Source organism: Natator depressus, chromosome 4 (genome assembly GCF_965152275.1).
Source record: "Natator depressus isolate rNatDep1 chromosome 4, rNatDep2.hap1, whole genome shotgun sequence".
Taxonomy (NCBI): Eukaryota; Metazoa; Chordata; order Testudines; family Cheloniidae; genus Natator; species Natator depressus.
Window position 1 is genome coordinate 11,068,853 of NC_134237.1, and position 22,553 is coordinate 11,091,405.

General features: G+C 43.1%; 2 protein-coding genes across 4 annotated transcripts; one reads left to right on the forward strand and one right to left on the reverse strand.

Annotated features, from left to right (window-relative positions):
- Positions 1-436: 436 nt before the first annotated feature.
- Positions 437-9,502, reverse strand: THAP6 (THAP domain containing 6). The gene is made up of 5 exons (XM_074950398.1): positions 9,427-9,502; positions 8,764-8,866; positions 4,997-5,204; positions 4,180-4,305; positions 437-3,744 (listed from the first exon to the last, which is right to left on the reverse strand). The coding sequence occupies exons 2-5, from the start codon at positions 8,841-8,843 to the stop codon at positions 3,490-3,492; spliced, it is 669 nt and encodes a 222-aa protein (XP_074806499.1). The 5' UTR covers positions 8,844-8,866; positions 9,427-9,502; the 3' UTR covers positions 437-3,489.
- RCHY1 (ring finger and CHY zinc finger domain containing 1) lies at positions 8,752-21,114 on the forward strand. Of its 3 annotated transcripts, none has more exons than XM_074950395.1 (9): positions 8,752-8,904; positions 10,272-10,391; positions 11,498-11,613; positions 13,250-13,328; positions 13,910-13,954; positions 14,127-14,185; positions 15,364-15,390; positions 15,966-16,086; positions 18,068-21,114. In XM_074950395.1, the coding sequence occupies exons 1-9, from the start codon at positions 8,821-8,823 to the stop codon at positions 18,194-18,196; spliced, it is 780 nt and encodes a 259-aa protein (XP_074806496.1). In that variant the 5' UTR covers positions 8,752-8,820; the 3' UTR covers positions 18,197-21,114. The 3 variants fall into 3 exon arrangements, with proteins under 3 accessions (XP_074806496.1, XP_074806497.1, XP_074806498.1); XM_074950396.1 differs by lacking the exon at positions 8,752-8,904 and adding an exon at positions 9,497-9,657; XM_074950397.1 differs by lacking the exon at positions 8,752-8,904 and adding an exon at positions 9,999-10,017.
- Positions 21,115-22,553: the final 1,439 nt, after the last annotated feature.

Below are 22,553 nucleotides of genomic sequence, written 5' to 3' on the forward strand. Positions count from 1 at the left end.
CTGGCAGTCCCCTTTGTATAAGTGTCCCCTCTCCCAGGTGGAATGCAGACTTACTTCAGTTGCAACAGTCCAGCTATATTGTAACTCCCCTCATCCCTGTTGCTGAACTCTCCCCTGCCTGCTCCCTTCCACTCGGTTTCATAACCCTCTGAACTCATCAGTGCTGACAAGCATCCCTGACCTGTCCAGACTGCACAGCCCCCCACGACAAGGCATTCTGGGGGAAGGCCCATCTGCCTGATGCCCTGAATGTTTTACCTGGCCTGGGTGGTCTCCCAGCCATATTCGGGGCGGAAGCTTGGACTCATGCAGCTTTTTAGTTGTGTGAAGGATTCAAGTCCAGCTGTCTGTGCCTGGGGGATAGTTGTAACACTCTAGGGCATGTTATGGAGGCAATAAGAAAAAAGAACAAATAACCCCATATAACGTCTTTCCATTTTTTACTGTGACTGATCATCATAAATAGATCATTGTATTAAAAACATAAAGTATCTTCTGGATTAAATATAACACTTGTTTGAGAATATTTAGGGAAAGTCACAATGCATCTTCATCCCCCTTCCTACTATCAGCATAAGGGCGTTTTTTCTGTCTCTTTCCCCTAAGAGCAAAGGATTCTTAACAGCCTAGATCCTGAACCTAGAAGCCATTAAGCAAATGTGGCTACTGTGTGTGTGAATTATCAATGCTACTAAATATTGCAGAAACTACGTATAGCAGAAGGCGATAAAAGTTGCCCTAGGTGTATTCTTACTCTGCATAACACTATGGGCTCCTGTAATTACATTTACCCTGGTTTTATAAGAACTGTGGATGCTGAACTGAAACAAGTGTTATTAGCAGCTTCCCTGTTGAGCACACTACACCCAGCCCTTGAGCACGGAGTTCATACATTGGTGTTTAGCAAATGCTGTACTTCCGTCTCCCACTCTAAGAAAACAGCGCCCAGAATAGCTACCTCTTTCCCACCAACACTCTTTGCAAAGGGCTTACGTTTCCTGTTTATAATGCACCTAACTCATTCCAAATTGATGCAAATCTTAGACCAGGAAAATCTTCTGGAAAATGCCACACGCTGATTGCAGAATTAGTGACTGATGCGTTGCATCTAATACACTCATGATACAGAGAAGAACAAACGATCAATCCATGCTCTTAAAACATCCCGGGCCAAACTTCACCTGGACCCTTGAAAGAACAGCTGAATGTGAAATCATAGGTACACAGGAGCGGGATGGATGTTAGAGTCCAGTGCCCTGCTATTGCAGACAACCACCTCATCTAATCCCATTCATAAATTTATCAAGCTCCATCTTGGGAGCTCTGCACATGCACTCCCGGGTAGTAAAGATCCAGATTAGGGCTGTCGATTAACCGCAGTTAGCTCATGCGATTAACTCAAAAAAATTAATTGCGATTAATCGCAGTTTTAATCGCACTGTTAAACAATAGAATACCAATTGAAATTTATTATTTTTCGATGTTTTTCTACATTTTCAAATATATTGATTTCAGTTACAACACAGAATATAAAGTGTACACTGCTCACTTTTTTATGACAAATATTTGCACTGAAAAAATGATAAAAGAAAGTTTTTCATTTCACCTCATACAAGTACTGTAGTGCAATCTCTTTAATCGTGAAAGTGCAACTTACAAATGTAGATTTTCTTTGGTACGTAACTGCACTCAAAGACAAAATGCAAAACTTTAGAGCTTACACGTCTACTCAGTCCTACTTCTTGTTCAGCCAGTTGCTAAGACAAACACGTTTGTTTACATTTACAGGAGATAATGCTGCCCACTTCTTATTTACGTCACCAGAAAGTGAGAACAGGCATTCGCATGGGACTTTTGTAGTCGGCATTGCAAGGTATTTACATGCCAGATATGCTAAACATTCATTTGCCCCTTCAGGCTTCGGCCACCATTCCAGAGGAGATGCTTCCATGCTGATGATGCTCGTTTTAAAAAAAAAAATGTTAATTACATTTGTGACTGAGCTCCTTGGGGGAGAATTATATGTCTCTGGTTTTATTTTACCTGAATTCTGCCCTATATTTCATGTTATAGCAGTCTCAGATGATGACGCAGCACATTTTAAGAACACTTTCGCTGCAGATTTGACAAAATGCAAAGAAGGTACCAATGTGAGATTTCTAAAGATAGCTACAGCACTCGACCCAAGGTTTAAGAATCTGAAGTGCCTTCCAAAATCTGAGAGGGATGAGGTGTGGAGCTTGCTTTCAGAAGTCTTAAAAGAGCAACACTCCGATGCGGAAACTACAGAGCCCAAACCACCAAAAAAGAAAATCAACCTTCTGCTAGTGGCATCTGACTCAGATGATGAAACTGAACATGCGTCGGTCCGCACCGCTTTGGATCGTTATCGAGCAGAACCCGTCATCAGCATGGACGCATGTCCTCTGGAACGGTGGTTGAAGCATGAAGGGACATATGAATCTTTAGCGCATGAAGCGGGCATTATCTCCTGCAAATGTAAACAGACTTGTCTGAGTGATTGGCTGAACAAGAAGTAGGACTGAGTGGACTTGTAGGCTCTAAAATTTTACATTGTTTTATTTTTGAATTCAGGGTATGGGGTTTTTTTTTACATAATTCTATATTTGTTAGTTCAAATTTCATGATAGAGATTGCAATACAATACTTGTATTAGGTGAAGTGAAAAATACTATTTCTTTTGTGTTTTTTTTACAGTGCAAATATTTGTAATCCAAAATACATATAAAATAAGCACTGTACACTTTGTATTCTGTGTTGTAATTGAAATCAATACATTTGAAAATGTAGAAAACATCCAAAATATTTAAATAAATGGTACTCTATTGTTAACAGTGTGATTAATTGTGTGATTAATTTTTTTAATCGCTTGACAGCCCTAGTCCAGACATTAGAAAATTTCATTTAAATCCAGTCCACGATGGGTCATGATTCCGGAGAAGCTCCTTTTCCTTCTCCTACTCTTTCCCCTGGTGAACAGCTCAACTCATAGCTACTGCCAAGATCACTTGTCATCTTCCAGCACTTTCTCTTACCCATACAAATAGGGGATGTTGAACTTATCTCCAAAGCCTGCTCATAAGACTTCCCCACCCTCTCCAACTCCAACTCTCCTGTGCACTGTTTTAGTCCTGATTTGTACTCTTAGGGCCTCACTAAGGTTCTGCATTATGAAATCTAAGCTGGAGGTCCCTCACCCTGCTAGTGCAATGATTGTTTACATTTATATTTTGTCTTTTGTAGCTCGCACTCCTGACCACTACCTCAGCCCTCAGAGACCAAGACACTTTGTTACACAAGGGAGCTATGTCCCAGGAGCAAGGATCTTGCCCAGATGGTATCTTTAGAGAAACTGCTTCTCCAAAGATCTGTTTGGTCTTGTTCATTGAGTGCTGATGGCCAACTTAAAACATCCCACTTCTGAATGCTGAACCTGAGGAGACTGCAGTTATTCCTGCTGCCGTTACTTCAGTTGACAGTCTTCCCCTGTGTGCTCGCCTCAGACCACTCCCAGCAGTAAACATCCAGCTTACAGGCTGTTTCGGGGCTGATTAGACAATTGTTTTCCAGCTCCTGGATCATCGTCCTCAGTGACTCTCTGCGTTGTCGTTCTCTGTCTAAAGTGTTCCTCAGACGTTCCTTGGCCTCTTCGAGCTCACTGATTACCTGATCTAATTTATACTTCAGTTTCTTTGGACTGTCCAGTATGCTGTAACTGTGCTCCTGGAAACAAAATTCAATACATGAGACAGTCTCACCTTTCTCAAAGATCTCAGACTTTCACACGTTCTCCCTATTCACCAAGAAGGAATTGAGACTGTTTAAAAGGCCAATCCCAACTCCCATTAGCAATCACTTTTTGCAAAACCATGCGATGTGCATGTGAAGCTTGCCTTAAAGCTAGTTAATCCACTATGGCTTAATAGTGGAACAACGTATGAGAAATGGAGATACCTCTAACTGCTCTCTGGTGAACAATAAATTTGAGGGAGATCCTTGAACTGATGCCCTAACACAAATGGAAACAGGGACACTGAGCTGAAATGCACTGATGACCTAAGAGGATGCCATTCCCTGGAGTTACACTGGCAGTGCGTATGCCCCACTGTGTTGAAAGTCTGCTATATTTAGGTGGTTCAAATAAGTCACTTTACTTACCAAGATGAATTGGGAATGAAATTCTCCTGTACTGGAAGGCAAATCCACAAGCTGGTGGTTATGAACTGTTACTGGCAGTGTTTTCAGTGGGGAGTTTCGTCTGCCATGAACTTTTCCTTGTCTCTGCTGTTATAAACATATATTTCACACTTCAGTTATTGAGACAGAGACATCAGAAAGAAATGGGATTGTGGAGGCTAATGTGTGGCTACTGTGTGCTGGAAGCAGGGGAAAGGTGAAGTGAGGAATAAGTCCCACACTGAATTGGGATGCTAAAGGCTATTCATTAAATAGTTCCTGCAATGACAGTCAGATCTCTAAGGTGAGGAGCTTTCCAGCCCAGTCTTTTTGGTATGCTGGGAATTTATTTAATGATATTATTATTGATTTGTATTAGGAAGCCCAGTAAAGGATCAGTACCTCATTATGCCAGCTATAAAGCAAATCCCTGCCCTGAAGAGCTCACAGAACAGGCATTTGGCTAGACTTGAGGTGATCAGTTTCACTTCTCCTTTTTTCCTGTACTTGACCATTTCTTGTTCGGACTCACAATGGTTATTTAAAAAAAAGCCTTTAAGGGCATGATCCTGCACTGTTTCCTCAGGCAGTTCTGCGTAAGTATTGGGAGACAGAACAGGCCCAGAAAGATGCTAATCTTCGGGCACAATATTTTTCCACCTCTTCTCCTGTTACCTAGTGATAATCCAAAAGAAGAAAACATCTTCTGAGTTCTATGTAAAGTGCGGGGAAAAGCTTGTCCATGTTTGCCAATACAGTTAAATATAGGAACAATCACCTGCAGATTATAAAGACCAACCTGGAAGTGAGAAGGAAATTCAAAAATGGAAGGGATGACTCCAGGTTTGAGCCTGATGTTGGGACCTCTTGTGTCGAAGTCTGACTTCTTAAAGTGGCGCGAACATAACACATCTGCTTTCTTAGGCTCCCACATACCTGCAGAGTTCACATCGAGTCTTTTCATGGCCAACACCCACCTTCTTTTGGCCTCCTCATCAGTGGGGAATCTAGGACAAGAGTGCAGACAGGAAAGCAAGTTGAATAGATCGCCATTCTACTCTGCAGAGTCTCTGGCCTTACATAAGTTTCTGTAACTCGTGATTGTAAAAGGGCACACTTACAGGTAGCTTTGTGATCGCTCCTTCAGACAATGTGTAGCCTGTGTGCAGGTTGGCACCCACACCCTACTCTACCCAGCCATGCCCTGCTGAGATATAGAGCACTGCTAGTACCACCTAGCAGACCCCTCCTTATGCTCTGGTTACAGACCCCACCATGTTATGACCTTCTGTGCAGGAAGAAAGGGGCTGTGTCCACCACCACAAGCTTTTGAGTCAAATTAATTCACTTGAAGCCTGTTTACAGTAATAATTCATAAATCCTCAAGGAACTGACTTGGTAAATACAAAATGACAAAGGTGGGTTCAGTTCTGCAGCCAATGTAGTGACTGTTTCCACTGACTATTCCTAGAGGCTATTTCTATATGGCCTTTCATTTCAGAGATACCAGACACTTCACATTTCATAAGACTATTTTTTTGTCAATTTTGGGCAGGCTAGAAGTGATTAGTTTAGACATAAATATTCCACACTCAGATTATATGAAAATGACTGCTCTATTTTAAAGGATGACACATGTAATGAATTTTTTGAGATATCTAGTTCTGTGAGTGAAAAAACCACATAAGTTTTTTAAAATTTCCACAGCCACAGACCCACACCCGAGTCTGGATTATTTTGACTATTATAACCAGCATTACGAGAATCATGTTACTTTGTGGCTACAGTGTTTAGACAATGACTTTTTATGGTTGAGTCTGGGATGAAACAAAGGAAAGCCTTAAAATGTTTCTTTGGATAATCATGGGATACACACCCTGTGATATGATTGTTTTCTGCACCCTTTCATTGTGCTAATCTTTATTTCTAAGATATTATTATTACCCAGTGGGACAGACATTTGAGTTCATTTGTATTTTGGAAAGAAAAATACAAAATACTATTTTGATGGCAAGAAGCAGCCATTCTAAATCACTGAGTTTACAAAGAAGGCAGCATGTACAAGTAAGGAGAAGAAATGCCAAGTGAATGAGTTACATAAGAACGGCCAAAGTGGGTCAGGCCAAAGGTCCATCTAGCTCAGTATCCTGTCTTCGGACAGTGACCAATGCCAGATGCTTCAGAGGGAAGGAACAGAACATGTATTCATCAAGTGATCCATCCTCTGTCGCCCATTACGAGCTTCTGGCAAACAGAGGCTAAGGACACCATCCCTGTCCATCATGGCTAATAGCCATTGATGAACCTATCCTCCATGAATTTACCTAGTTCTTTTTTGAACCCTATTATGGTCTTGGCCTTCACAACACCCTCCGGCAAGGAGTTCCACAGGTTGACTGTGCGTTGTGTGAAGAAATACTTCCTTTTGTTTGTTTTAAATGAGCTGCCTATTTATTTCATTTGGTGAGCCCTAGTTCTTGTGCTATGAGAAGGAGTAAATAAAACTTCCTTTTCTACTTTCTCCACAACAGTCATGATTTTGTAGACCTCTAGCATATCCCCCCTTAGTCATCTCTTTTCCAAGCTGAACAGTCCCACTCCTATTAATCTTTCCTCATATGAAAGCTGTTCAATACCCCTCATCATTTTTGTTGCCCTTTTCTGAACCTTTTCCAATTCCAATATATCTTTTTTGAGATGGGGCAACCACATCTGCACGCAGTATTCAAGATATGGGTGTACCAAAGATTTATATAGAGGCAATCTGACATTTTCTGTCTTATTGTCTCTTCCTTTCTTAATGATTCCCAACATTCTGTTCCTCCCTCCCTCCCAAGATTATCTTTAATGGAACAAATATAGATGCATGGGCAGAAATAGACCCTCTAGGGTCTATTTTAATCCACATTTGGACAAAATTTAAGATAATTGTATTCTGGTGGTTGTGTTAAGGTTGGCAGAATGTAATGCAATAGCTGGAGATTCTTTGGCTGATTCTTCTTTCAGGTTCCTCATGTGTAGGGCAGGAATTAGTTAGAAGCTTTAATATCAGAGGATTTCTCCAGCCTGCTCACCTCACTTTGCCTGAGAGCATCACACTGGTGCAACAGCAGACCAGAGAGAGAGATACCATTCCCCATAAGGTCCACTAGTAAATGGAGACAACCCATCAGGAGACATCATAGAATATCAGGGTTCGAAGGGACCTCAAGAGGTCATCTAGTCCAACCCCCTACTCAAAGCAGGACTAATCCCCAATTTTTGCCCCATCCCTAAATGGCCCTATCAGGGATTGAACTCTCAATCCTGGGTTTAGCAGGCCAATGCTCAAACCACTGAGCTATCTCTAACCCCATCAGCTGTTCTGCAACCTCTGACTACTGTCCAGAATGGAGGGGAATTATTGACACTGCCCACTCTGAACAGAAAGTACTTTCTATTAGTTCCTTAATAAAAGAGCTCAGATAGAGGGTAAAGGGCCATGTTTAGTGATGAAGGCAGTTTATATAGTTTTTTGGATCCTATGGAACTATCTTTTGTTGTTACCACTTTCTCTGTCTTTGGGTTTCCACCTAAATGCCCAGTTTATCCATGCCCTAATCTTCTATGTTAGATAACCAGTAGAGAGAAAATAACTGTTCCTTCCACTCTATCACACTCCAGGAAAAAGTTCAAATAATACCAATGGATTGTGACAACATAGTCTTTATATTAAGGGCTTTGGAGCGGAGCCCGGAGCTGGAGCGCGGAGCAGTGAAACTGCAGGTTTTTGCCTGGAGCTGGAGCGGAGCCAGAGCACAGCTCCAAAGCCCTGTTTGTATTGATAGTAGTTAGTCACTGCACTGGCAGGAGCACGTTTATGTCTCGTTCTTTGTTCACTATTAATCAATTTGATTATAAATATTTTGACTTTATAACTAACTCCATAAACAAGACATGGTGAAAGTCAAAATATCAGAGGTCTGGGCATGAGCTGTTTTAATGGCTAATAAAGTATCTGTTGCTGAATTGTACCAAATTCTCTCTTTTTGGAGTGTGCTCTGTATTTCCAGTAGCTTCCGCATTATGAAGGTTGTTACTTTAACACACTAGAAGCCAACCATTTTCAAATGACTTTTCTATGAACTGTAAACATTTCAGGGCCTACACCCTATTTGAACCTCTGGTGAAGGCAAGCAGCTTGATCACAGAAAAAGCTTGAAATGTACAAGACTAAAACAGGGCAAGGAACAAAAACAGTGGACTGACGATACTTTCTGTGTGCTAATTATTTCATTTCTCTCTTCAAAGATATTTACAAAGTTTTAGTATTTTCCAGATGCGGTAATGCACGTGCAGAGAGGCGGTAAAAGACCAACGCTACAAGGCAAGGTCCTGCTCCCTGCAAGCATCCCTCCTGCAGTGGGAGGTCCTACCCCACCATGGACCAGTTCCCATGAGCAGGGTCCAGATCAGTAGCAGCACTGGACTTAACTCTAGCTCACGGAGCATGGAACGGGCTCACCCCTGGCCCCAGGTTCAAACTGAGTTACTTCCCCCGTCAGTTGACACGAGTCTGAACCTTACACGTGAAACGTCAGTCCTCGTAGCTTGGAATTCGGCAAACATCTAGACGCGCAGCCGATGGCCGAGCAGCTCTTCACCATGGCACGGGTGGCTCATCGCAGAACTGGGGAAAGAGCGAGGCTGAGCGGGGAAGGAAATGGGGTGAGGGCGGGATGGCCCCCTTGAGCCTGGCCGGCCGGGCGTCTCTGCATGAGCCCGGGCACCGGGGCACGGCCACCCGCACGGTGCCGTCCAGCGACACCACTGGTGGCCTTTAGGGGGGCCAGGCAGCAAGTGTGAAAAATTGGGACGGGTGTGGGTGTGTGTGTGTGTGGGGGGGGTAATAGGAGCCTCCATAAGAAAAAGGCTCCAAATATCGGGACTGTGCCTATAAAATCGGGTCACAGGGCGGGTCCCTGGCCAGTGACACACGAAAGCAGCCCGGCGGCGTGCCCGGGTTTCATTTGCTTTTAACACGGGGGGTGGGGTGGGGGGGCAGTCACGCGCTCATTAACGGGCTGCGAAGCCGCGGGCAGCTCCTTCGGTTCCCGCCCTCACGGAACCCGGGCGCTGCGGGAGGGACGTCACTCGAGGGGGGAGGGGCGGGACAGGCTGAGGTACCCAGAGCTGCCCCGGGGGGGACTAGGCCCGGCGCGCGCGGGGGACGGGGGAGGTTCCGGGTACCTGGGGGCAGCGGCGCTTCCTCCTCCGGGCTCTTCGCTTCCGCCCCGCTTCGCCCGCCGGAAGTGCCGCTCACGGCGGCGGCCGGAAGTGGTTCCGGGAGGCGGCGGCGGCGGCCCTTCCCCATAGAGAAGAAGAGGCGGGCGGGCAGAGCGGCGTCGCGGGCGGGCAGCGGCCATGGCGGCGGCGGAGGAGGCCGGCTGCGAGCACTATCGCCGCAGTTGCCTGCTCCAGGTGGGGGCGGGCTCGGGCCACTTTCCGGGGCCCCGGTCCCCGCGTTCCGGGCTCGGCTCTGGGAGCCGCTCCCGCCGCCAGCCGCGGCTCTCGCGGGGCCGTCCCGAGCGGCTTCTCCGGCCGCCTCGCCCGGGCTTTGGCCTTCCCCTGGGGCCGCCCCCCGCGAGAGGGGCCTGGGCGCCGTGCCGGGCGACTCCCCTCTCGGCCGGGGCCCGGCTGACGGCCCCTGCCCCCGTGCAGCGCGGGCTCGCCGAGCTGCTGGGGGACGCGCCCCTCTCCTCCGCTGGAGGGGCCGGTGGAGCTTCTGGCTCGGAGGCATTGGTTGACGGGGAGTAAACCTCGTCTGAGGCGTGCTCCAAGGTGCACGTTTTCATTTTCTGCCCATGCAAGCGGGAGCTTCCCTTTTCCTTCCTCTCCGCCCCCAAGTCCGGCCGCTCCCGCCCGCGGATACCTTGCAAAGCAGAGACCAAGCTTGTGCTGTCTCCAGATCCACCAACCTGACCTAGTCTAGGGCTTTGAAACGCTAAAAGGGTGAATGAAACCTAGGCGCCCCCGTTAGCTGTAGCTTAATTTTGATTTCCTCATCGTTTGTCTCCTCTTCTTTGTTTTCACAGGCTCCTTGCTGCGGTAAGTTTTACGTTTGCCGTCTGTGTCATGACAGCAAGGAAGATCATCAGATGGATCGTTTTAAAGTAAAACAAGTGCAGTGTGCAAAGTGCAAAAGCATCCAGCAGGTAATGGTGTATACTTTAATCTTTTCAATATGTGGTGACTGCAGTTGTTATCTCTGAATGGGATTATAAAACACAGATGCTTAATAGAGGGTCTTAATTTTACTCTGTGTGGGGGGGGGGGTAGATTTTTCCATTCCTTCAAATGGTAAGATAAGAGTAAAGGGAATTCCTATGTTTTAGGGGGAAGTTGCATTTATTCTCTTTCTGTTACCTAGACAGTTAACATTAGAGGAAGAGAGAGCTGGTTTCAGTTCCTAGCAAAACTAATATAAACACTCTAGCCTGGCTACAGAACATGGTTAAGGTTACAGACTGAAACTCTTACAACTAAGTCCCTTGGCTTTGTTACATTTGTAGTGTGGACAGGACCTTAGTGTCTCTCCTGTAGCTTCTGATCGTTCCCTGTGTTCCTGTAGGTAGCACTTGCACAGCAGCACTAGTAAGTGCAGAGATAGGTGCTATAGAAAACTCAGCTAGATAATGAAACTTACAACCGTATCTTTTTCATTCTGCTGTTTTGCTATTTCTGGACGAATGCTGTGTACAGGATTTGTGTCTAGATTTGATCCACCCTTTCAGTATACTGCCACAGAAATAAGAATGTAGCGGGGAGGGTGGTGGGACGACATGGGACTCTATCTTGTGTCCACCCAAACTCAGTGGCTTGACCAAGTATGGCAAATCCTATATTCCTATTTCTCAGGCTTGTTCTGTAAGACAAAGTCTGAAGTCTAATTCCTTAGACAGCATGTAAAATGTCCCCAGTGAAGACTGTTTTTGATTAAAAGAATAAGGAAATTGTATAAAAATCCTGTCAGGATTGGCAGGTGTGAACATGGACTTACGGTGATACTAGAATTGCCTGCCTAAAATGTCTTAACTCTAAACTTGCATATATGCATCTTTTTTGTGGGCACAAAGCCATATAAGATCCTGAAAGTGTAGGCTCTGTCATGTGGGACAACAGGCTGTGCTCACCAAGTGTTAAGTCTAACCCTAGTAATAATGGCTCATTAAAGTACTAGCTTGAAGAACTAAAAGAACCCCCCTTATCTAGCAAAATGTTGGTAGTTCTTATTGCTTACGTTATGTGTATGTACTTGTAGGCTCAACAGAGTTGTGAGGATTGCAGCAGTATGTTCGGAGAATATTACTGCGGTATATGCCACCTGTTTGACAAAGACAAGAAGCAGTATCACTGTGAGAAGTGTGGAATTTGTAGGTACTGTATTTAAAATTATTAATATTTTTTCTTCAATGTTATTTGCGTTTCCAAGTTTTTAAAGCAATTCTGCTTAGGTTGGCTTAAATATTGGTAACTTTAAGATATTGTATTTTGAAATTGAAATTATGCATTGTGTGTAAGAATTCAGGATGCTAGCAGGCAGCTATGAGTTTAAAAATAGGTCTTGCTTAAAGAACACTTAAAAAAAGTCATTCCGTTATTTGCATATAGTTTTTTGCCTCGGTGTGTAATGTAGACATGGGAAAGTTCAGGGGGGTGTCCTTTTACACTGAATTCTCATTAATAAAGGGGAGAGTTTTGTCAAGTAATGAGTTTAAGTTTTCTGTTGCTTTTAAATGCCCAGTTAAAATGGATTTTCCTAAAACAATTCTGATTGTACGTCTTAAACTTCATGATTCCCTTTTGTTCGCTAAAATCAATCTTCTAGTGATGTTGCACAGGTTTAATGTGGTCAGGGAAGGGAAAAATCCACCCCACCCGCCTCCCGATCCTCTGTTGCATATTCTGCACTCATTTCATGTGTAGAACTCCAAAAACAGAATATGCAGTAGAGCACTGTACTTTGGGTAAAAGATCTGTAATGTTTGGTGTGTGTGGGGGGGGAGACTTCTTAATTTCCCACTGCTGCAAAAAATTTGTCCGTAAAAAGATCTACACAAACTCTTGAAACCTTGGTGGCTGAATTAAGTTGATATTGTTCTGGGTTTAAAGTATAGCAGCTTCCTGCAGCAGACCTATGCTTTCCACTTTCATCTAACTGCTCTGTACCACTAATTAATATTAAAGAAAGCAGTCTTAGAATTTCTGACTTAGTTATAAACATGTTGGTGCTAATTTCTCTTCATTTTAGAGAGAACATTAACATGATATTTCAGAGCCTTTGTTTCCAGAGATTGGGTTTAGATAAAGTTCTTCCTAAATGCATGACTTTTAGAGAGATTTGAACTGTGTTTATGTAATAGAAAATGTGTAAAAACAAGTATCTGTTTAACCTGTGCTAATTATAGTTAGCTAGCTCTATTGTTACTAGGAAATAACAGGGGTAGAGTCTGCAAATCTGTGACTAATCATGGATTTTTTGAGACGCAGGGAAGCAGGCCTCATATTGGAGATAAGCTTTTCCTTCTGATGTAGCTCAAAAATAAAGAAGGCTTGATCTTTAAAAATGTCACTGAATACATAATGGTGGGGAATGATTTTCGTACAGGCATCTGTTGAAGCAGTTTCCTTGCACTGCAGCTATTGTAAATGTCTGCCAGTGTGAAAATTAATAAGTGCTAAAGAGGGGGGAAAAGTTGGTGGCTACCATAAAACAAGGGCCATCATCTTGAAAATATACTTTATTTTAAAGTTGCACTGGTGGTTGTTAAACGTGACACTTAAGAATATTTAATGTAAAGACTCGAAGGAAACAGTTAAAAATCTTGTGCTTTTGACAGCTCTTTGTGTAATCAGTTTCACTTAACTTCATAAAATGTCACAGTCCTTTTAAAATCGTTTTCTTGATCTGGGAGACCATCTTTTCTAAGTGTGAAACTTTTCTTGCAGGTATTAAAATGTAAATTGTACAGAAATTGGCAAACTATTCCTAACCAACTGCCTGTCTCTTTAGGATTGGTCCAAAAGAAGACTTTTTCCATTGTTCAAAATGTAACTTATGTCTAGCTTTGAGTTTTCAAGGAAAACATAAGGTATGAATGTAATACTCTATAGTTTCATTTAAAAAGAACACAGCTACCCCCATCACTGTGCTTATGAAAATGAGAGCTGGTACATCCTCGCTAGACCCATTTGTAATACAGACCAGTGCTGTGCATACTCTCCTCTTTCCACCAATGGATCGCAGTCCTGAACAGCAACATTGATCAGCATTGGACTTCTGTATTGCTTCCCTTGCCATGTGAATCCCATGGAATATACTCTTTGAAATTTCATTGTACATCTGGATGTCCACGTATCTATGATCAACTCTTCTAGAAATGTTTTAAGATTCTGTCAGTTTGATTTGCCACTTTCCTAGTGTGGTCTAGTAGTTTTTTTTGGAAGTCCCATAAACAATTAAAATTAAAATTGGAAATTTTAGCATTCACAGATTTTACCAGAATCCCCTTTGATTGAATTTGAACCCATGTTCGGGGTAGTAAAAGGTTTCATGAAACTTTTATATATTCTCAGGAAATGTAGATCCAAGTACTTCTATTATGCAAGAATCTACATTTATTTTTCTTTCTTGTTAAGCTGTCTTTTTTTTTTTTTTTTTTCCTTTACAAAGTGCATTGAAAATGTCTCCAGGCAGGACTGTCCAATATGTTTGGAGGTAAGGGTTGGGTTTTTTAAAAGTTTCAGCTATTAAAAGTTTACTTGAAAGTAAATTCTATACCTTAATTGTGTATCTATTGAAATATCCTTTTTCCCTTTTGGCTTTGACTTTAGCTTTCTGGGTGTGTTTGGTACTTGGGAAAATACATGTTAATTATGTCTTGAAACAGGACATTCACACCTCACGTGTTGGAGCTCACGTTCTGCCGTGTGGACACCTTCTTCATAGGTAAAGCCACTTCTGTAGAATCCTCAATATCAGAAATGGAAATATCTGTTGTATCTTCCAGTCCATCTCCTCGCTAATGCAAGGCTGATTGTTCTCTGCTATCTTCAGTGGTGTTCCAAATGTCCCAAGCAATGGGGCTTCCGTCCTTTCCTTTGGAGCCTTCTCCCCAACCCAGTAAAACTTCCTGACAAAGAGGCTTCCTTGATGTTCATCTTACATTTTCCCTTGCTTAATTTCTTCTTGTTACCACTTATACTCCAGCATATCACCCTATATAATGCCCTCCTTGGTGCAGACTGTTGTGCCGCCCCCTCACTCTGGCCCTATAATGAAGAGCCCCATGGGGCTCTGTGAAGGCACAGGGATCTGACTTCATGGAGCTTGTTGGAGGGTCCAGGACTCAAGTTGTCTCTTAACCAGTCTATATATTTAACTCTTAATTTTCATCCTGCATTGTCCTTGTGTCCACTGAACATTTCTATTACTCTAGGAAATCTTTCCAGTTTGTCAATAATTTTTATGCTGACATGGTGCCCAGAACGGAATACAGTACTCCCAGAGCATGGTCACAACAGAGTCACGTATTTCCTTCGTGTCCTGTGCATCGATGCCTCTATATTCAATCCGAAATGTCCTTATCCCTCTTTTGTTTCTGTTCGCTATTATGTCTCATTGGAAATACCTTGGAATTTCTTCTATTCCTAGGTCTCCTTCATTGCTGTTTGCCAGGCTCCCCCTCCCACTGACTGTTCGTTGTAGATTAACGTTCTCCAGATGTAGCAGCATGACGTTTTCCTAACTGAATCTTGCTTTGTTGTGTTCTGCCCGTCTCCCTAACTCTCTCTGAAGTCGTTCTCTGTCCCTGTTGTTTGGAGTGATCTTGAATCATCTGCAAGTTTCATTCTCACGCTGTTGACTCCTTCCTCCAGTTCACTACTGAAGATGTCAGAATGGGACCTAACACATTCCGGTGTCCTTGGGTCCCTCTAAACACTAAGTGTTGGTGCTCAGTTGCCTCCCTCTTTCCACTGCCATACAAATTATTTTTTAACCATAGCTCTTTGGCTAGCTCACTCTTCCTTCAGTTGAAGCCCCACTTTTCTGTCCAGAGGGTTTAAAGCACAGTGACTTCACCTTCTTCGTGTAGCTACTAATGTGGCCTTGTGTTTTCTTTTTAGAACTTGTTATGAAGACATGTTAAAAGAGTGAGTATTCTGACCCCACTTCTTCCTAAGTACCATGGCAGTGCAGATTCCTGAGCTGGAGAAGTAAAGATTGCTGTGACAATCCAGGACTGAGCGATTTAAAGGCAACTGTTAACAAAGCAGTCTCTCCTCTGCTGCTTCCAGCAAACACTGCAATGTGTTCATGTTGTACATCACCTTTCTCATTGACTACTCGGGTGGGAATCGGTTCATAAGACTGGAAGGTACCTCCTGGGTAACTGAGTCCAATCCCCTGCTTTCACAGGCAACACTGTCATATAATCCCATTCATAAACTTATCAACTACATCTTAAAGCTAGTGGGGTTGTTTGCCCCACTGCTCCTGTGGGGAGGCTGTGCCAGCCTGTCACTCCTCTGATGGAGAGAAGCCTTCTGCTCATTTCCAGCCTAAATTTATTCATGGCCAGTTTATCCCCATTTGTCCTTGTGCCAACATTGTCCTTTACATTCAATAGCTCTTCTCCCTCCCTGGGGTTTTCCTCCCTGTCCTGATGTATTTAAACTAACTCTGTCACCACAGCAGCTTCCTGACTTGTATTTCGTGTCCTTGCCAGAGGTTACCGATGCCCTTTGTGCATGCACTCCGCTTTAGATATGTCCAGGTACTGGCGACAATTGGATGATGAAGTGGCGCAAACCCCTATGCCCACGGAATATCAGAACATGATGGTGGAGGTAAATGGCAACTTTTCTCACCGTGCCCCCTTCCAGTCTCCCTCCATTATTGGTCACTCTCTACCATCCTGTTAGTCAGAGTAGAGAGCAAGTGGAGCTCTCTCTGAAACAAAAGGTAATGTTACCCTTTGGCATGATGCAGAACCATTGTTTCTCATGTTCAGGGGATAAGGTGACCAGCTAGGTGAAGAACTATGTTGTTCCTTACCCACCGGCGCCTGGTATAGCATTGCACTGAGCGGGGGGTAAGGGATGCCGGGGGAGTTACTCTTCTGAAACATCTTGGATTGTCGGACAACATCAGATCAGGGAGCCTCTGCAGGAGCAGGAATGTATGCTCTCTTCCCATTCCAGAGTGAACACACTGTTTGTGCAAAACACTCGGATGTTTGCCAGCGTTAGGGTGGCAAATTGAGTGCCGCTATTTTAGCCAAGGGTAACTCAGCTTTTGACATCCATGTTGGGCCTGGCTTCTGCTTGCTAGTGAAACTTAAATTAGGATCAGGGCTATGTAACTTATTCCAGCAGCACGCGGAAAGCCAGCTCAGATGCCCCACTTCCCTAGTGTTTCTTGGATTGAGGATGGTTCTGCTTTTTTAGTTGATGTAGAAAAGAACGTATTTCCCAGAATGGATTATTTGAAGTCTCATAGAGCAGTGTCAGGCAGCCCCCACAGAGGGAATAGTGTAACCAGAGCTTTGTGTCCTCTCCAGTCTTCATTTTCTGGAAAAACTTAGGCTGATTGTCTGGGAAGGCCAAATTTGTTATGCATCTAATGCAAAAAATAAAAAGGTAATCAAAGTTGTTAAACAGCACACTTATCTAAACCATATTAGTAAAAAAAAAAAAATTGCATAATATTAAAAAAAGAAAATTCGCAGTTTGCAAGGCTTAGAAGGTGCTAAGCCTTGGGCACCACATGAAATTAATAATTCAACTGTGCCAATTATAATTGCTATTTAAAATGAACAGGAAATCATAAAAAATTAAGTTAACAATATAAGTACAACAGAAAATAAGACCTATAACCAGCATTATCCCAGTGTAAAAATGCAACATAAGGAAAAAATAAAAACAGCCTGCTGTAAACAAATCAAGCACAGATGGTCCTGTAAGTGCTCAGCCCAAAATAAACCGGACCACCAGCGAGGGAGGTTGGGCCCAACTAGTCGTTAAAGAGAGAGTGAAGGAGGTGATACTGCTAGGGACACAGTATGTGCTATGAAATACCACAGCTTCTCGGTGGAGACAACACCATGCCAGGGGAGCCTGAACCTCACCTCTTTGACTGAGATTGGGACCCATGCGTTATGGCCAAGTGTAAAAATAAAAATGTAACAGAAGTCATGACAGACAAAGAGAGAATCCCTGGTGGCCAGTCTCGTTGCACCTGTACCTCCCTTGCCCATTAACACCGCTGACTTCATACAGAGGAAAATAGAATGATTGGTGCACATTGCCCAACTAATAGCCAAGCAACAAACAATCGAAAACAATACTGTACCAAAGGAGGTGAGTTTGTGCCCCCGGTTCGTACTTTAAGTCTAATATTAATAGAAATTCAAATAATTACCACCACTGTGGTCTTACAAATGTGCTGCTAAATAATAAACTTAAAAAAAAAAAAAAAAACCCAACCAACCCCTCCCAAAATAATACCAATAAAATAAATACTAATGTAAGACGAAAAAATATAGCTAAAACCTAACCCAACGTAAATAAACACACACACAAACCCCTCATTTAAAAAAAATTTAAAATATCAAATTAAAAACAAAATATTTATTCTAAATAAATCAACAAAACTAAAAAAATAAAATATCGAAACCAACTAAAATAAAAGACAAGACCTGTTTACTAGAAATAAAATAAGAATATACAAATAAAATAAAAAGATGTCTGGTAGTAAGCAAGTTTTGTTCTAGGCACAACGTTTTATGCAGCCTCCCGTTTGTCTTACGGCCACTCTCTTTTACTACAGATCCTTTGCAATGATTGCAGTGCCCGGTCCACGGTACAGTTCCATATTTTAGGCATGAAGTGTACAAGCTGTGAATCCTACAACACTGCTCAAGACGGAGGATGCAGGATGGCTCTGGAGCAGCAGTGACTACCACCCACATCGCATGTTACTGGAAAGAAAACCATCCTTGTTTGATATGGCTGCTAAGGCACACCACAATGTCTCATAGTACAAATGGTTTCTCTGTTAATGTCCTATCACAAAATCCCAATTCCTGGAGCCGTATTCAGGCTCCTTAGGAAACTGTCACTCTCTGCTGTTAGCATATCCTATGATTCCCCCACTGCAGTGGTTGTGAAGTGCAGATCCATGTCAGAGCGCCTGTGAGATCTCACCCCTCTGCTTTCTACAGTGATGCTCCCTGGAGAGCATTCTTGTCTGGTGGAACTTCCCCTTCTGTGGTGCTGTGCATCACACACAGTGTTGGTCCTTGAGAACTGCAAATTTTAGAGGAGAGCTCAGCTGTCTTTTGTACCATGTTGTATAGATACATATTTCTAATAAGACGATTTATAAGCAACATCTGTCAGAACTGAACTGATTCTATGGCATCTGAGGGCTCTGACCAGATTCCGTGGAGGCTGTTGCTTCCAGGAAGAGAGGTCAGTAAGGATAGACAGATACCCCTTCTGCATAGAAATCCGCGGGGAAGGTCAGTAGCTTGGAGTGCTATCTTAAGGAAAGCTTAAGTCTTCAATCTTTTTGGTAAATAGATTTTGTTTGTGAGTGACACTTGTAGGTGGATGAAGTCTGGGAAATGGAGGTGACGATAGATGGAAGAGGTGGAGTGGTACAAATCATTTATCTTCATCTGCAACTCCCACAACCTGCACAAAGTAAAAATGAGCAGGTTTATTAACGTAAAGCAAGGCTACTGTGTGTCAGATCAGTGTGGATATACAACACTTTAAAAACAGGGCTCAAAGCTGCTGCTTTTCTCAACTGGTTTCTCCACATCTTAGTTCCTTTCACCTGCTGCAATTACACTAGCCATTGATTTCTCTCCACCCCGAAGGCCCCGATGCTGAAAAGTCGAACCAACATGCTTCCTTTAAATATGCCAGTGGTTTGTTAACTTCAGTGAGTCTATTCAGGTGCATGAAGTTAGGCATGTGCATTCGTCTTTTCAGGATTGAGGCCAAAAATAGTTAGTTCCATTGATTCTGCAATTTTGCAAAAATTCTCCAATTTAGGGACACTCTCAGGTGGTTTAGGCCCAGTGTTTGCTTTTGCGGTTGTTTTCTTGAAACTAGATCTTACAAAACAATTGTTAAAATACACTGAAAATAGTTCCCTCCAGAGTGTTGGCAGTCTGAATGCTGCGGGATGGCCCTCCTTTGTGAGAGCCAGTGTGTGAAAGTAGCTCGAGGTATATGTGAAAGAACCTTATCTCTTTCATTCTCCATGCTGAGTGAAATCAGAAAATCACAAACCTAGCTTCTCACTATGTAGCTTATTTTTTAAACTTGTTCTAATTATCTAAAGTGTCACTAAAAATTTATTTTTCATCTGACAGTGTCTCTTTACGCTCAAAAATACTTCAACTCTAAGTGCTGTGTGGTAATATTAGTGTATCCTGCTACTGAAATCGAACTGCATATATGTAGGGATCTTTTTCTAAAGCCCTTTTCTCAATGCCATAAAGTAATGTATTTTGATGTACAGTAATATCTTTAATAAAGCAGATTATAGTAAACTCTTCATTAGCTTGGTGATCGCCGTTCCTGGGAAGTGTCAAGTGAGTTTGAACTAAAATGGGATGGTGTAAAAATATGGTTTGTCAGTTCATTTCAATGGCAGTGATGGATTTTTTTACTTTGCTAGATGCTGGACCCACTGGCATGTGAGTAAAGGTGGGAGAATGCAACTACGGCTGGAATATTACTTGACTCAGATTTCTTATACTAGATCTGTGCTGTGCCTTTTGACCTGCACAGTTGTTTACGCTGGAAATAGTTTTCCAGCAGCTCATGTTGTTCCTCAACCTCTCCACGGCAGTCCCGACAGCTACATTAAACTCTGCATGCTTCCCTCACAAGGTAATTTTCTCTGCAGTTATGACAGCATGCAATAAATGTGACGCTCACTAGTGCTAGGGAATGTTGCAACGTCTGTAGTTAGCAAGTTGCAAATTAAGCACAGAAAGTTACAGTGACCTCTTGGGGTATAGCTACACTGCACACGCCTTTCAGCAGCGTTTGAGTACATAAACTATACACACCCCTAGCATGGGTACAAATAGAAGTGTAGACAGTGAGACATAAAGACAGGCCTGAACACTGTGGATGCGTACCCTACTCGACTCTCTGCTTGCCCCAGCAGTGCAGCCCCATCTACGCTGCTGTTTTTAGCAGCATAGTGTCCCGCTGCCTCCTAGCTGCTGGAGTCTTTCCCCATTGCAGGGAAAGGCTCTGGTAGCTGGAAAGACCTCTTGAGATCCCTAGAACATTAGGCAGGACTAGACTTACTTTTTTGCAGCACAGGTGAGGAAGGTGGCTATTGTATGTGTGTTATGCAGTAGTGAGGTGGACTGATGGCTCCATTCTTCCTAACTTTGGTAAACAAATCTCTTCCGAGACATTGAGTCCATGTACGCGGCCGCTGGGAGGTGTAATTCCTGACATGGGTGGGTATGCACTGAAAATAGCAGCGTGGCCGTGAGTGCGTACCCAAGATCTCTAATGGGATTGTACTCTGGTGACTAGCCTGAGCTGCTGCCCCTGCCGATCAGAGCTAGAGTGGGTATGTCTGTCCGAGCTGGAAATTACACCTCTCTGCTGCAGTGTAGACCTGCCTGTAAGTGACAGTTTCCACCACTGTGGTTCGAAACCCAAAATGCAAATTACAGCCTTTCCCCGTGGTACTGTGTTAAGTGTGTTGTGGTGTTTGGATGGCAACTGACAGAGCAAACACTGCTGGATGCTTTGTCTTTATTTATTTTAATAGGATTTGGAGGGCTGTTTCAGTTGCAGAATAATGGAATGGAGTGTAGCCTAGGAAGGCAACAGTGAAGAAAACTTCTTGGTTTTGTCAGTCAAATTAAATAATACAGTTAAATATTAAAACTTGTTGATTAATTCACCTACCCTGCTGTGTCTAGCTTGGGAAACTGCAAATCAGTTTCTCTCTTTTTGTGTGTGTATTTAGCAATCAGATTAAAGCTTTTTTTTCTTTTATCCTTAAGGTCTGATCTTTAAATCTGTCAGTACAGATCCAAATAGTCATACACGTAATGCGTACAGCCTCTGTGCCAGTGGTGTGAGCTGGGCACAGGAGTAAACGGCCTTTTTTCCATAGGACACGGGCAACTTCTGTTATGATTTACTCCATGTTGCTTTGGAAAGCTGCAAAATTAGCATTCCAGCAGAGGCTAATCCATATATTTACTGGCAAGGAGAAGCGTTTTGTCTCCAGATAGTGCTCCTGTCAGATTCTTGCAGTGATGGAAGCACAGGCTTGGGACATCACCGACAAGTCTAGCAGGAGAATGAGATGTTTTATCTGACGTGACAGATATGTTGGTGGCCCACAGATGGGCTGGGGGCATTGCCCTCCTAAATGCCAGTACTGTTGTCATTCAATTTGAGTGCAAGCTGCAGCTATTGACAGAAAGATAGTAATTGCACTGCTGAAAAGAGATTCAGCCAAGTCACAGTGCAACTGTTTGGGTCTGCCCAGCAACTGCCACCACTCCTTTGGCATGGTCAGTGCTTGTGCTGAGTAGAGCAAGAATTAAAAATACTACTCCAGTCTCGGGTACTACAGAAATATCCCGGTTTACTAATGCAAGCCAACTTTTCTTTTCAGACTTTAAAAAGTTTGTGGTAAAGAGATTTGTGTGGTGGTTTTTTTTTTTTAATATGCAGAGGCTTCTTAGAGTTAAGGGCCATTACCTTGGGCCAAGATTTGAAAAAATGGATGCCTATAATTAAGCTCCTCAATAAATGTCTGGATTTTCAAAAGAGTTGAGGACACCCCCCCCCCCAAAAAAAAAAAAAAAAAAAAGCAGCTCCCACGGGCTTCTGGAAAGCTTGGCTGTGAGATTTTTATTAAGAATATCAGTGTGGAAAGCTTCTCAACAGCAATGTGAAGCGCACGTTGCTGCTTGTTCATTAGTAGGATCTCTTAGTTTGTGCTGCAATTAATGTATTTAGCTGCTTTTGTGTAGGGCTTGCCTTGGTCCCATTTGTTTTCCATTCTAATGATCTGTGTAGAATTGGATGCTGGGCTTTGATATTTTTGTCCCCCTAAAAGAAGCCCCTCCGTGTGTACCTTCCTGTTCTAGCTATGACCTCTGTTGCTCATTAAAGCTTGGGGGTGTAATCAGTGCATGCAGCAGGCTGAAAAGAATAGGTAATATGGGATTAAAAACTCTCACAGTAGAGAGAATATTTTATGCTCTAACTGTTTTAGAAGTAGAGGGAAGTACCTTGCAAATAGCAAG